A 17167-nucleotide genomic window follows, 5' to 3' on the forward strand; every position below is an offset into this window, starting at 1 on the left:
TAGGCTAATGCCCGTGTTGTGGTAGTTATACATGAAATAATAATAAAGATAACATAAAAGAACTAAAAAATACTATTTTATAGACACATAAGTATGCAAGTATGAATCATACATGAAATTATAATAAAAATAACATAAAAGAACTAAAAAATACTATTTTATAGAAACATAAGTATGCAAGTATGAATCATAAATGAAATAATAATAAAAATAACTTAAAAGAACTAAAAAATACTATTTTATAGAAACATAAGTATGCAAGTATGAATCATACATGAAATAATAATAAAAATAACTTAGAAGAACTAAAAAATACAATTTTATAACTATCTTTTGACGCATGTCACAAAATGACCATTTCTCTTGTACTGTGCCTTTATATAATATACGATTTACATTTGTAATCTTTTCTGTAATACACGGTGTCCGGAAACTCGTAGTACAAGCGGGAAACTGGAGAATCTACACCACACGGGAAACCCAAATAAACATAAAGTTTTTTGATTTGAGCATTTTCAACAAAAAAAAAAACAAATAAAATATTTTTCAGCTATTTCAGGGTTATAATTTTTTCGTCATTCGATCTGAGACGCCGACGCAACGGATAGGAATTATTATTAGCATAGATAGGTACTCACAATTTGTAGCGATGTTCCGATCTCTAATTCAAAACACAAACACGTCAAATTATTTTAAATGTTCACCGTTAACTTCGAAGCACGGTTAGGTCCGTCTGATGATTGATTATTGCACTATTTGAATCATGTCAGAGTTAATTTTTACCTCGTCGAAGGCATCGATGATAAGTCTCAAAATCAAAACATTAAAAACGTACAACTGTTTACAAACGCGTCGAACGCATCGATGATAAATCTTAAAGTATCACTATCAAAACAATAATAACGCGTATTAAAACACACAAATTTCGACCACAATTCGCTTTTATGTTTAAATTAACGAGAAAACTTCTTAAAGCAAAATGCAATGTAAACAATGTATAAACAATCACATAAATACGGCAACCCATAAACCAAAACTGACCTACTTACGATTTAACAGAAATGGGACATCTGCTTATCGTGCGTCTCTTTCCTTCATATGTTATTTGAACCCAGCATACTAGAAAAAGCTATATTTTGCGAATATGTCAGAGATAGGTATGAATATTAGAACAATAGATGTTTTAACCCTGCAGAGCAGAAATATTTTATGACTACACCGGATTAAATGAAGGGTGATTTCAAAATAATGCTTTAAATCAGTGGCGGCCGGTGGTCAAAATAGGTGGGGGTTCACCGGATTACAACATTAAGTCATAAAATAAATTAAATAAAGGTACATACCTATTTATAAAGAAGTTCTATTCTCTGCTTCTTTTGTTTAGCGAAGACTTCTATCAATGCTAAACACTGATAGTGAGTTCAGTCTGTCCTCCTGGCTCAACGTGTTTAAAAAAGATTTTATTCTTTTTAACGTTGAGAAATATCTTAAGCTTTCAACTGAGGTCATTCCAAAGGTCATGAATGGCATACATCAGTAACACCGCTGATTGTCCAAACTGAATCAACATCGTAAATTAAACACGGAAAACAAAATAAACTATTCAATTGATCACATGCACAGAGCTACGAAGCTTTGTTATACATTGTTTTGTTAAATGATCGAGTAAACTTCTTCGATCCAGATTTGCACTCTTGTTTTATTATCAGTTCAGGTTTTAGGTGGACCGGCATTTTTTATTATCACTTTGTTTTCAAAACTTGACCTATTGTTCTTAATGTATTCCACATTCAAACTCATTCTTAATTTATACGTTGAACAAACACAAAAGTAATCATAAATTAGTAAAACCTGCAATTGATATATGCCTTATTAATAATTGATATACAAGATCGATATAACCTGCAATTAAACTTCAAAACTTTCGCAGAGTAAGAAAAGTTTTAAATTCAACCGACAATGCCCGGCAACTGCGAGTACTGACTAAACTGATAATAAGTAATCTGACCATCACTCATCTCTTAATGACATGTTTTATCCTGTATGCTTGTATCGAAGAAGCGAAACATTCGCTGAAAAATAGCAGATGGTAAATTGAAACCACGATATCGACAATAATATCAAACACACGCGTTTTAGTTTAACTTTCTACTGAATAAACCGTTCCTTCTGATGTGGTGGTAAAACCCCGAACGCCGTCCTTGATAAGGTATTATTTGAAAAGAATAGTATGAACTGGTATGTACCCACGCTTTCGACTGTTCCACAGAATATGCGACAAAGCAGTTAAATTTTGGATCGCAATCGAAAACGCACTGCTACGAACATAGGCACAAGTCAAAGTCGGTCTGCAAGTTAAGCGCGCTGAATAAGTAGGTACCTTTTGTATGAGATATTATAACCGAACCGAGTTTCGTATTGTGATTAGCCATGTCGGAAATCTTGTTGGTTGTTCGGCGCTCGGGAGCACATATTAGCTGGCCGCCACTGCTTTAAATCCGTGTTTCTTTATTTGTTTTACTTTTAAATAGTTTTAATTAGTTGGGTACTTTGATCTGCAGTAATAATTTATAAGAATTTGATCAAAAAAAAAATCAACTTCTGACTCGATTTACTCGAAAACGAAATCTCAAATCAAAAAAAATTATACTACAAAATCGACTCCAAATGTGATGTAGATTCACCAGTTTCCCGCTTGTACTACGAGTTTCCGGACACCGTGTATAATAATGTGTAACCGTTTTATAAAGCCCAGGAAAAAAAATACAAAGATTTTTCATTTTTAACTTTCTAATGTATAGTCGCTAAATACCTTCATTCGTTCAGCTCTTCGGGTAAGTGAGACAAGTCCCAACACTGTGTACATATTTTAATTTCCATTCAATATGTACAGCCTGCCGGCGAGGAAGAATCAGCCGACGTGTCTGACCTGCTCGACATGTCCACGGGCTCCGCCTCGACTAACTTGTCCCTGCCGGCGCCGCCCCGAGCCCGAGCGCGCCAGCGAGCCCCGCTGCCGGCGCGTTACGCCGCCCGCGCGTGGGGCTGGGCGCTGGCCCCCGCCCTAGCCGCCCTGCCGGAGCGGGCCGAGCTGCCGCCGCCCAGCGGCTACCACAACATGCTGCCGTATATGGAGGCCGCCGTCTTGCTACAAGCTCTGGATGTAACTATTGATTTAGTATTATTATTTTTACAAGATTTCAGAAATATTTTAAATGTTAGCTCAGCTCAGATATCGGTTATATTGTAATCGCAGAGAAAACTATTTCAAAGGTAATGCTTAAAAAACATAAAATTACTGAAACACAGACCGAATATTCAACATGGCTGTTTGACGCATTGAATAGATTTTCTTTAGTCATTGGTTTGATGTACTACATATATGCCAAATACCAAATTTTACCAAATACAGTATTTTAATCAAAAAACCAAACTTCAAAGATAACAAACTAACATAAATACCTAGAGTTCAGTTAAATAAGCGTTCGCACAAAACATTTTCAGAGAACTCTTGGACAAAGACACAATATAAGCAGGCAATAAAAGCATTTAAAAAAATGAGTGAAACAGAAAACATTTTGCATACAAAATTAATATTTGGAAAAGAACAAAAAGGCGATGTTACACAAAGTTCACACCTTTAAAGAATAAAAAATGTACATTTTATATTTGATAAATAAGTGTAACTCATAACAGAACGCATAATTTATCATTACCGCCTTAAAGGGATCCAAATGATAATCTAGTCTCCTTCAACGGAAGCAATCTTCCAAACAGGCCTTCCATTGATATGCTTGGTGTAACTATAAATGACCAGCTCAGGTACGGGGGCTCCATCGAAGCCAGAGTAAAGTTGGCCTCTCAGAAGCTGTTCGTACTGTACAGGGCCCGCAGATACTTTAATAGTACACAACTGCTGACCCTGTACAAATCGCAAGTGCGCCCTACTGTCGAATTTGGCAGCCATCTCTGGTCCGGAGCCCCTAAATATCTGAAAAAAACCCTTGACTCTGTGCAGAAACGGGCGGTCCGTTTGATAGATTCCCCAATCTTAACAAACGGACTGCAATCTTTAGAGCACAGGCGTCAGGTAGGTATGCTGTCCTTGTTCTGTCGGTATTACAATGGAAGATGCTCTGAGGAACTAGCGTCATTGATCCCTTCGGCACCGGTGCGTAGTCGGGATACACGCCAAACGCGCGCCCAACATTTGTACATGGTTGACGTTTGTCACATGAGAACGGGTCGCTTCTACGATTCGTTCTTAAGTTCAACAGCTCGGCTGTGGAACGAACTGCCGGCCTCTGTGTTTCCTCCCTCCTACAACATGGGACTCTTCAAGACCCATGTTCACTCCTTCCTCTCCTCAAAAAGACCCTCCACACAGCATCCCCAAAGATGACATAGGCCCTGAGGGAAATTATTTTCTTCAGGGCCTCCTGTGTGGAGCTAATATAATTTATTTTTTTATTTTATTTTGTTATTTAAAAAAAACTAACCCAACCATTCCTATCGTGATTATCGTGTGTTCATTCTAAGAGTAAGGTTTAAAGTCTAGTCTTCAAATTTCAGATCTTCCTGTTGCATTTTTCTATACTATACTTCTATGATCAGTCTTTATAGGTCCGCATTTGGGTCATTTGGGACGATTTCACTGTAGTACTTACTTGGGTCACTCGGTCGTGATTTTCAATGTCCCGTCGCGTCGTTGTCTGGTATTCTTACTGATCCATCACAGTCTTTTGACCTATAGAATGAGACTATTCACGATTTCATGCTTAACAGATTTTCGAATTCAATGTTATTATATGTTAATCGTTGAAATGTAAATATTTTTTCATTATGTTTCAGAGCTCAGCACAACTTTCAGAGTCAGTGAAGGCTACCTGCTTGGAGCTGATGCACCAAATCTACCAGCAGCAGCTTGCCTATCAGCAGGACGATGGCTCCTTCAGTCTGCACAGGGCCAACCAGGAGGGCAGTGTCTGGTGAGAGACTCATTCTATGTACAGTAATTATAATATTACCTCAGATCTACCTACCTGTAGTACCTACACTGTGATAATTTTCCGGGTTTTATTTTATTTGAAATCTTTAAAAGGTTTCGGTCTGTATCGAAATAAAAGTTTCAAAGCATCTAAATGAGGGGTATTTTTGCAAAACTGAGTAATTCCAATTTTTATCAAATTTGACTTGTGAACGCAATATTCTTCTAAATTTATTTCTACACAATATTTTTGCAATACGATCTTGCAAAAGCTACGTATTCCTTAGAAAAATAACTTTTAAAATTTTCTTTTGAGATTTCCCAACAAAACGTTCAGGTGGAATAAGTCAGTTTTGCAAACATACCCCTCAAACATAATAACTGATGCATCCAGGGCGACCGCCTTCACAACGCGCTGGCTAGGCCTGGGAATGGGCACCGCGCGCCGAGATGCTGACGTGCCCGCTGGCGTGGTGCGCGGCGCACTGCAGTGGCTGGCGGCCCGCCAAAAGCCCGACGGGCACTGGGCCGAGGCGGACACCCTTACCGCGGAGGATGCTCTGCAGCAGAACCCGATGGTGCTCACCGCCACTACACTCTTCACTTTCCTGGACACCAAGGTAAAAATAATAATTAATGTTATATATCGATGCAGGGCCGGCCCTGAGCGAAAGTTAGGACTGTTATGTGTAGGCTAATGTAGATTGGTTAGGTTAGGTGAGGTTAGATTAGTGTTAAGTATCATCAGCGCCTTGACAATCCGGACTGCTCCAATTGCACCCGTATTGGGCCGGCCCTGTATCGATTCGTAAGCTCCTTATCTTTGGACAGAGATTGTAGTTAGTGACTGACCGAAATTATAATTTCCGCCTAAACTGAAACTGAATTTGGACTTTTGTTCTAGTTTCGGTCGAAACCAATACTTATTTAAATAAGTTAAAAAATACTCTTAATCTTCATACTCAAACGCCATTTTATTGTTGAATTTGTCAGAATTCATTAAAGTTAGTGGTAATATCATTAAATTGAGTTCATTTGCTTTATTATTCTTTTTTTTTCATTTAAATTCTGTTTAAAATTTCATTTTAAAATAATTAATTAATTTATCTTTATTTTCATTATATCAACAAGTAGATTCATTTGTTTATTTACCCATTTTTATTTATATTTATTTTACCTCATTAAAATCAACAGTTTGCAATACGGTTGGTTTATTCTTGTGAAATATAAAACCAGCTAAAGTATTACCTATTTTACAAATACATTGCATTTTACAAAATAATATATTAACAAATAACATGAACATTTATATAATTATAAACAAATTTCGACTACCATAATACGGAAATGTGTCTAGTGTGGTTGTCGAAAAGCATGTAAAAAACTGTATACAAATATATTTTACGAATAAAGGCAAGAAAGAAAAAAAATAATTATACAATGAAAAAAACAAAAGACAGCGCTTTTGGGTTTGGGGTTGTGTAACAATTCTTCAATGTACGCTATAAATACCTACTTACGTTAACTTTTGAATTGCATCTGAGAATTTCTAACTATATTAAACAGTCTAGTCTTTAATAGTATTTATGTTAGACGATAGCAATACAATAACTAATTATTATTGCTTCGGCTAATTTTTAGCCGAAACCGAAAGCGCGGCACGAAACCGTCCAACAGCGACATGGTGAAAATTCTTCTGTTAAATTCTTCCTGCTAACCAATGAACTATTTACCTGACTGCATTCATTGTTTAGCACCTGACCCTGGAAGAGTACAGCAACACGGTGAGCAAGGCGCAGGACTGGCTGGCACGCCGCGTGTCCGAGGCGGGCACGCTCGGTGCCGCCGTGCTCGCGCCCGTGGCTGCCGCTCTCGCCGCCGCTCGTCACCCTGCCGCCCAGCAGGCCACCAACATCCTCAGCAGCATGGCCAATGTCACAGGTAAATACTAATAATAATAATTCTAAAACATGACAGAAAACAACTTACTCTCCGTGTTGCTAACAAAAAACCGTTGTTACATAAGGGTCCGTATAAACAAGACGAAATTTCCGCGAGCCAAGCCGTGAGTTATGGGAAATGAACAAACGGTGCATAGTCGAGAAACAAAACAATACATTATTTATTATCCAAAAGTATCATCAAATCGTTGACAGCCCTGTTTTACTAAAGCCAAATTCCGATACTTGCCCAGCTATTCCAGGTAGAATTAATTTTGAACGCAACAATAAACTCACTACTAACTACTCTATTATAATATTTTGCTAGATTATACATATGTAAAAGTCACTTTTTTATAATATTAATATTCTGTTCAAATAAAATATTCTCTGTTAATATAACATTCTAGGCCTTAATAGAATTTCCTTTATATTAATTACTATCCATTATCATAAACACCTCATACCTCGATTTATGTCAGGTCTTATACAAACCTAGTATTCATTCAACTATTTCTACACTAGTAGATATTTCTTTTAATTATGTATTGTTTAACTGCACTTCTATTAACAACTGTATCACTTGCGACAATATTTTTGTGTACACATTACTTGTTCTGTAATCACTTTATTGTAAAAGCCATTTTATGGTGTTTAAATAAATAAATAAATAAAACAACCTCTGGCGACGTTTCGCGCCGTTCTTCCCAGGTCAATAAGCAGTTTATATAATATCCTATACCTGTTTTCCCATCCCCGCGGACTTAAATAGTTGTTTCCAGTAGGAATTACATTGAATTATAAAAAAATTGGCGTAGCTGGTAGCGGAGTTCGACAACTTTTCAGTCGAAACCAAATGATTTTCCTATGATGCAAAACAAATCTCAAAATAGGAATGAAAACATTATTTGAACTTCAGACGGCGTCCGCTGGTGGGAGATTAACGAGCAGCGCGAGGGCGGCAACCCACTACGACACCGTGGCCGCAGTGGTGTCGAGCTCAGCACCGTGGCGTGGGCGGCGCAAGCCCTCCTGCTGCAGGGACTGCGGCCCGAGGCGGCGCAGCTGGCACGCCCGCTGCTGGGCGGCCTGCGAGCCAGCCCCGCAAACGCCCCCGCCCCGTTGCTACTCGCCCTGGCGCGCCTGGCTCAGGCGGGGGCGGGGGGCGCGGGCGGTGCAGCCACGCTGGAGTTCCGCTGCCCACAGGGAAATGACACCACGCTGATCAGCGTCAATAAGGGGAACTATCTTCTGGTGCAAGAACAACAGGTCACCTTCATTTCATTCCTTCATATTTTAACTATTCAAAGTATTTTAATACTTACAAGGTACATGGTACATAAAATAAGTATAAAAATGGTTCCATGATAACTCAACACAGTGACAATTCAACACACTTTTAAAAAGTGATATTAAGTCATTAGAAACGATGAAATTTATTTTTTTTACCTAACCTAACCTAACCTAACCAAATTTACATAACCCAGTTAATAAAGTTTTTGTTTCATCACTTTCCATGACTTTATATAACTTTTTAAAGATGTGATGAATTATCATTGTGATGATTTATCCGGTTACCGGGACCCATATATCAAAGGTGTCACAGAAAAACTTACAAAACTTATATATTTCTTTAAAAATCTAAGAAATGTGGTAAATAAAAAGGACATGAAAAACACTTTTTGTCATACTCGTAATGAATATGGAATTATAGGATGGGGATCTGCAGTATCTACGTATATACTCGTACATAACCTGAACACACTTCCAAAAGGAATCATAAATACCATACTGAAAGTACCCATAAGAACGCCTTCGATTAAAAAATTCAATACTTTTGATGTACCAAATGTACAACAAATATATGCTAAAAATGCACTATTGAAAATATTCAACAATACTAAACCCTCTACAATACCGCGTATTCATCAAACTAGCTCAAATCATAATGACATAAAAAACATTCCAGGTTATAAAACCACCTTCGGACAAAGAAATTATATTTATTTTGAGACGAAATCCACAACATCCTTCCCCCTGATATAAATCGAACAGAAAATTTGAATGATTACAATCAATAATAAAAATCTGGCTGAAAGAGATTAATGAAAAAACTCTGAAAAAAACATTAAAAACGACATAGAAAACTAATAAAACAGAAATGAATAACTTTAGTTCACCTCAGCACAGGTCACCCTAACTCTAGTGAGGAGGACTAAGAAATACAATTTATTATACTCACCTTAAACCCGACCAACTACGATGAAATTTCTCAAACTATTAGACAATTAAAGCCCTCTCATTCGTGCAATCATGACAAAATTTCCTCAACTATACTAAAAACAGTTGAACCCTTTATAATCCATCCATTAGTACATATCATTAACCTTAGTCTCACTAAAGGTGAATTCCCAAACAAACTCAAACTTGCCCTAGTTCAACCAATTTTTAAGTCCGGAAATCCTACTGACATAACAAACTACAGACCAATTTCTATATTATCATCACTATCAAAAATTATTGAAAAAATAGTAAAAAAAAGACTTATCGACCATCTTACAAAATATAACATACTCTCGTCAAACCAGTATGGCTTTAGAGAAGGACTAAATACAGATTCAGCTATTTTAGAACTAACATCACATATAACACAAGCCTTAGACAAAGGTGATAAATGTTTGGCAGTATTTCTGGATTTAGCTAAGGCATTTGATACAGTATCTCATCCAATCCTTCTAGCCAAGCTCAAAAAAATCGGAATAAAGAATAAGGCATTTGATTGGTTCAAATCGTACCTCACAGACAGAAAGCAATGTGTTAAGCTACCATCGCATAAACCATCCCACTCAACTAGCATTAACTTTGGTGTGCCACAGGGCAGTGTACTCGGTCCCACACTTTTTCTCATTTATATCAATGACTTATGTAAACTATCTATTATTGATGGCAATATAATCACTTTCGCCGATGACACTGCCCTAGTACTAAAAAGTAAGACATGGGAAGAAACATTTCATAGAGCGGATCTAACATTGCAAATTATTAAACAGTGGTTGGATGATAATCTACTCACCCTAAACATTACTAAAACGAAATATATAACGTTTAGTCTTAATATTCCGAGTCAGCCTTCAATCAATCGTACACTAAAAATACATTCTTGTAGAGATAACTCTAGTTGTCTGTGCAATCCACTAGAACGAGTAGATTCCATTAAATATTTGGGTGTAATAATTGACAATAAACTACGATGGGAAGATCACGTAATAAATGTTACAAACCGTATACGGAAACTGGCATATATCTTCAGGTCATTACGAAATATTCTAAATAAAAATACACTAAAAACGGTATACTTTTCTTTATGCCAATCAATTATATCTTACGGTATAGTAGTCTGGGGAGGATGCTCTAACACGATATTAGATCCATTAATTAAAGCTCAAAAATTGATAATGCGGACTATTTACAAAGTACACTATATTCACCCCACGAAGGACTTATTTAACGACTTCAAAGTACTCAACATAAAATCCTTATACGTCAAAAACATATCCTCCTACTATAAATTCAAACATACGAAAAAAAATATTTTTGAATCGACCCATAATACAAGATATTCCAACAAATCCAATTATACTATTCCCCCAATAAAAACCTCAATGGCACAAAGACAATTTAACTTTCTTGCTCCAAAAATATTCAATAATTTAACGTTAGAAATAAAATCAATAGCCAAATACGACAGTTTCAGGAAAGCGCTCGGGAATTTTTTGATGTGCGATTGTTATAGTGTTAGTAGCCTATTCCAAGTACTCAGATAGAGGTGTATACTATATTGTTTATATGCGTGAGGATGCGTCATATGGTTGTATGTATACATGTGTTGTTATATGTATATAGGTATGTCTGCTGCTATATACACATGTGTGCTTGTATGCACACATATTAAAAATTATATATATAATTATGTACATTTTTACAATCTAATGCTAATTTACTTATTTCTCCTTTCTAATTTCTATCTTCTACTTTTTATTACAATTTTTACAAAATTTTAGCTTCATCTATAGTTACTTATTTCATATGTTTACACTAGATTTCATATTTCATACAAAGTAATTACACTCAATTGGTCACCATGAAACAGGCAGCCGCCTAGTATGGTGATTCATTATATCTACTTTATGTAAATTTCGAAACAATGTAACATGTATTAAATAAATAAATAAATAAAAATTATACATATATTATATTTAATATCATATTTTGTATGTACAATGTTTAAATAGTCGCTATAATAAAAAATAATAATAAAAGGGTTTTCGATAATACGTAAGTTATTCACTATATTAAAAATAATTGTTCTGCGTGGAGCCCATTGGTCAAGAGAGATTTCTATCGAGGTGTTTTGATTTAGTTCAATAGCCGAATTTTTAGCACATTTTTCTAATCCGATTCTCAATGTGTATGTACCCAGGTATCAACAATAATATTGTGTCTAATTTGGTACACTGATCAATAATTATTCATAATAAAATGGTTTCAACTTTACAGGTGCGAGACAAGGAATGCTCCGTGTTCGCACAGGGTTCTGGCACGGTTGTGGCGTCCCTCAAGGCTCGTCGCAGGACCAACGTTACCGCCGCCTGGCCACGCTTCTCTCTGGACCCGAGGGTCGACAGCATCTCCGTGGCACATCGTCTCCAGCTCACCATCTGCGTCGGGTAACCTCGCCTAACCTAATTTAATCGATCTTAACTTAACCTTTCCTATATGATATACATATATATCTTCATCACAACGCTAATTTACGGGGATGGAATTGCCCTCATTCACAAATACTCAACAGTATTTCTTATTCTACTCATCTTTTTTCAGTCCTTTTCAATAATACATTCTATTTGCCTCTTCCCAGAACAACTGCCTCTGAGAAAATCATGCACCACTCAGTCATGAATATCGTTGCCCATATCATTAATTTGGCATTCATTCCCATTCATATACAATATATACATAGTGTCAGGAAAGTACAACCGGAATACTGATAAATCTACAAGATGTCCAGAAACTAGTGGTACAAGCAGGAAACTGGTAAATCTACATATGTATTTCAAATTTGGAGTCAATTTCGTGGTATGACTTTTTTGACTTGAGCTTTAGTTTTCGACTAAATCAAGTCCGAAGTTGGAATATTTCCTTAAATCGAAATCGATCACGAGGGGGTCAGCTGTTCAATTGCGTCGAAACGTAAACACGGCTCTAAAAGTTTTCTTTAACCCTTTAATTTACAAAAAAATGAAAAGTAAAAAAAGTTAATGTAGATTCACCAGTTTCCCGCTTTTACTGTGAGTTTCCAGACACAGTATGTAACTAACTATTAAATTAAATTACATACTAATATTTTCAGGTTATTCTTAACCCGGGAATGTCTTTCTTTTAAAAAGAAAAAAATATATACTTTAGAAGTAGGTCCTACAATATTTTTTTTATTTTCTTCTCTCTATTACACGACCAATTACCAACGATGTGTTATTTACCTACTGCATCTTTTTTTGATTTGACGCAAATTTCTATTTACAGATTCGTGACTGCAGCAGGTGAGGACAACAGCGGACCTGTCTTAATGGAAATGAGGCTACCATCAGGCTTTGACATCGACGTTGACCTTCCGGCATTATTGGTTAGTATTTGTGCTAATAATGTAGAAAACAATAATAACTTTCTTTCCAAGAATAATTATTATTCGTTAAATTTAATTTCGGGTACATTACTGTTGTACAGATTAAAAAAAACAATGAAAACCATGCGCAAATTACAATCGAAAATAAAACTTTAAGTTTTTTTTGGGTGCTTCGACATCTCACGATCGCATTAACTAACCTAACCTAACCCAACATAATATATATGGGGATCGATCAGAGGACAGAGGAACATACCTGGGTTAGTTTAGATTCATGCACAATGCAATCGTGAGCTTGTCTATATTCGCGTAGCCTTGCGGTTAAATTTGTGAAAAGTGAAACTGATGAATTATTTTGAAGAGAAGCTTGCATTTTAAAATTAATATTTATTTTAAGTAAGTTATTATACCCACTCCCTACTCGAACAGATTGAGGTACCTTTACATATACCTCAATTCTCGTAGGTGATACACATAACAGTAGATACCTACATAGCTTATAATGTCTTCCACTGAAGGAATTCGCCTGTGTTGTGGAAGACATGATAATTTCTGACAAACTACTTTGGCGGGTTCTTTTTATAATTAAGAATAAATTAATGAACTGTATTTAATTCTGCATACCTACAAGTAACAGTTATCTAATTTAAATTCGCTATCCTTTTATAAGAAACTTATAAATCAACACCATATTCAATAAAAATATAAAATAAAATTTTCGTTATTAACACTAGCTGAAGTCACTGGCGTTGGCTGAGCTTTAAACAGAGTTGTTCGAAATCAGACATAGACAGTGACCTTCTTCTTGTTTTGAAAGTCAAGTGTGTAATATTTTTGATCAATCTCAGAATAAAACTGTAGATTTCTATAAAAACTCACTCCTTTAAAAAAATAAGTAGATTTATATTAGATGGGCGACAGTCCAGAGCTACCTTTGTTTTTACCTAAACACCTTTTATTTTGATTGCTAATAATTGCAGGCCAGTGGCAAGGTGCGCTCGGGCCACGTGGGCAAGACCCTGCGGCTAGTGCTGGCCCCCCTGGGCCCCCGCGAGACCTGCCTGACCCTGGGTGCACCGCGCCTGCATGCCGTGGCCAAGGAGCACCCCGGCGTCATCACCGTTACCGACTTGGATGATGACAGTGAGTCCTCAATCATCATAATTTCTTTGTTACTACCCTTACATCCTCGCACTTGTTTCTAAATCTATGTGCCTGATACGAGTACAATTCTGTCACTTTACAATATCACGTCACTTTATCGCCATGAGTGGTGTCCCACAAGGATCGCACACTGGCCCAGTTTTATTAAATATATTATTATTAATGACATTGCTGCTATTTTTCACCATGTTAATGTTTTGTTTTATAAATTGCAATTCAATTTAAGTAAATGTCAAAATGTTAGATTTTATAAAACCAAAACCTGATCATATGATATCAATACTCAAATCATTTAAGGCAATGAAATAAATTATCTGAGGATAGTCTTTCATTAGAAATTATTTTTTTGTCATATGTGAATAATATTATTACAAATATGATTTAAGATTTTCACGGCCAAAAGTATTTTTGTTATTTGTTTTTGGGGTATTATGCCGTGTTGCGCTAACTCCTTCTTTAGCCAACGTTTCGGACAGCATTGCAGTGTCCATCATCAGGGCAGATGTCTTATTATAAGACATCTGCCCTGATGATGGACACTGCTATGCTGTCCGAAACGTTGGCTAAAGAAGGAGTTAGCGCAACACGGCATAATACCCCAAAAACAAATAACAAAAATATTATTACAAATGAAGCAATGAAAATGATTGGTTTCATAATAAGAATTGCCAAAAACTTTTGTAAAACATCTTGTCTAAAATTTTTTGTACACAATTATAAGACATAAATTATAATGTACTGAATATCTAATGAAAAATCTAAAATTAATCAAGTTATTACTTTTCTTTTTAAATTCATTAATTCCATTATTGGCAAACCTGTTACAATTGATTTCATTTCATATTCCTAATAGTCACGTGAACTAAAAATATCTTTCACTGCAAAATAATGTCATTACTAATTTGTTTATAAACTTTCTTACATCACGCATACACAGCTCAGGTAACCAAGACGCAAACTACTGAGATTTCGTATTGCTTATTTTTAATAACGGATATTAGATTTCATTTGGATTCTATAGCCTCATTGTAAATTTTATTTAATTTTAATCATATAAGTATGTTTAACACTGTATAGTTATTTTCTTTTTTATCCTTTTATTATATTTAGGTAGGTACTGTAAATGCTCAAAAAAATTATAATTAGGCTCCGGGCATTTGAATTCTTGTGCGGTACCTTAAAATAAGAATAAAATAATAGAATGTTCTATTTCCAGGTCGCCGAGCGCGAGTGTTTTTCTCTCCGGTAGGGGGCTCCGGGCTCTGCGACGTCTGCTGGGGCGAACGCTGCCAGGGGGAATGCTTAAACCCGGCCCGTCGCCCGCAGCCCCTCTCGCCCGGCGGACAGGTGGGCCCCAGCTTCTTCCCAGATGAGGCCGCCGAGGACAGGTCCAGCGCCATCTCTCTACAACCGTTCGCACTAATCACTACTGTCGCCATTGTTTTCTCAAATATATTTATTAGACTATCTGGAACCAATATAATATTATAAAAGAGTCACAAAACAAAAAATTATGAAATTGTATAATTTGTCAATCAAAATTCTAGAAACTTATTCATAAATAATAATATGTAATAAAAATTAAAAATGTATGAAAGATTGGTTCAGCTTGTTTCTGTACCAAAAGAGCTATTACAAACAATCCATATAGACAGTGTCCAGAAAGTTGTAGTAAAAGCGGAAAACTGCTGAATCTAGGTCACATTTGGATTTGATTTTGTCGTATACCTTTTTTTTAAATTTGACTTTTCGTTTTTGAGTGAATCGAGTCCAAAGTTTTATAGTCAAATTTGAAAAAAAAATCGATCGCTAAGAGGTTAATATTAGCGCTTTTATGTTTCTTGTTTAGTGTCTTTAAAAATACATCGGAGCTTAGAGCCGACTTCAAATTTTTTTTTACCTTACTACTTGAAGTTGCCTAAAAAATGTTAAAACCGAGTGTTATTCGAATAGTCAGATCGAAAAAAAAAGTTTTTTTAGTGTTCTCTATGAGATGTAGATTTACCAGTTTCCGGATTGTACTACAAGTTTCCGGACACTGTATTTATGATCTATTGTCAAGTTACCAAGCACTATTAATTAGATTATGAAAATTGATTACAAGTAAATCTTATTGAAGTGGGCTTTAAAATTTGTATTTTACATTAAACATTTCATTTCAAATGCAAAAAAAAATGTAAACAAATTACAATTGATTCACGGATTATATTGACGTATTTACAGGAGTATATTTATTTAGAAGAGTGAATGTTGTAATATTTGTGATATTATTGTCAATTTGCCATATTTATTTCAAAAATACTTATGTTGGAATTGTAAGAATTGACGTGAAGTCACACCTCTGGTGTGTAAAAATATTTCTCGTAATTAAAATTAAATAGTTGTACTTAACACAAATTGATTAATTAAATATATTCCACTAATATGAATAACATTATGTACTTATTAACTCAAAAATATCTACAGCATTCAAATAATACTGCAGGAAAAACCTTTTTATTGTGGAATACCAATGTATTCCAATAAGGATAAACATAACGTATGTTGTAATCTCACAATTCATAGATAGCGTTAATATAATTATTTTTTTAAAATACACTTTTTGAAAGTATTAGTATTAAAAACTATTTATTCATATCCATAATAATTTGTCTCAATATTTTAAAGCGTAACTTCCAAAAACTGTATTTTTATAAATTTATAATATTGATGCCATCTATGAACGGGTTGATTATTAACGTACTTTATGTTTAACCAATTTCAAAGATTTCCGATCATACTTGCCGTATTATTATATACCCCTCACCAAGGTGTTAAAATTAATATATCCTAGCATAAGTTCAACTAGTCTGAAGATGTCTCGAGTGCAGAGGGGTGAAACCGGTTCGGACTAAAATAAATAGATAAATAAAACAATGTTACAAACTTTTAAAATTGTAATATATAAAATGACTCGAGAAACTGCTCCACATTCATAAATATTCTTACTTATATACCATTATGTTTTACGTTCACAAAATTTGTACAGTGTTTAGATTAGATATTTAATTTTTGCATGTACTCGTATGTACCAAACTTATGTACTTCAAATGCCAAAACACATTCCACACGCGGTATTATAATAATCAATTAGTTATAGATACTAGTGTAAAGATAAGGTTAATTAATAAAATTAATAATCAGAAAACATTTTAAGCCTTTTATTTTAAAACTAGGATAAGAGTGTTCAATATGATACGGCCTGAAGTGGTCAAATTGAACCAAAGATCTTAAATTGATACACCTACCTAATCTTTTCCCATCTTAGAATTAAAAATTATTGTTGTACGTTCATGACTTTTGCCAGTTTTTTATGTGGCATTAAAAGTATGACAATACCAGAAAATGCGCTTC

General features: G+C 35.3%; 1 protein-coding gene across 1 annotated transcript in view; it reads left to right on the top strand.

Moving 5' to 3' along the window:
• The window catches only part of LOC149424105 (thioester-containing protein 1 allele R1-like), a 36971-nt gene extending 20010 nt beyond the window's left edge, over positions 1-16961 (top strand). Inside the window, exons 16-24 of the mRNA XM_089651283.1 lie at positions 2894-3163; positions 4852-4988; positions 5382-5607; positions 6742-6928; positions 7847-8196; positions 11485-11654; positions 12511-12610; positions 13591-13753; positions 14991-16961. Coding sequence (XP_089507409.1) covers positions 2894-3163; positions 4852-4988; positions 5382-5607; positions 6742-6928; positions 7847-8196; positions 11485-11654; positions 12511-12610; positions 13591-13753; positions 14991-15265 — 1878 coding nt within the window. The 3' untranslated portion in view covers positions 15266-16961. The remainder of the gene's footprint in view (positions 1-2893; positions 3164-4851; positions 4989-5381; positions 5608-6741; positions 6929-7846; positions 8197-11484; positions 11655-12510; positions 12611-13590; positions 13754-14990) is intronic.
• The last annotated feature ends 206 nt before the right edge of the window (positions 16962-17167 follow it).

Source organism: Hesperophylax consimilis, chromosome 4, assembly GCF_061612785.1.
Source record: "Hesperophylax consimilis isolate HC1 chromosome 4, BYU_Hcon_1.0, whole genome shotgun sequence".
Lineage (NCBI taxonomy): Eukaryota > Metazoa > Arthropoda > Insecta > Trichoptera > Limnephilidae > Hesperophylax > Hesperophylax consimilis.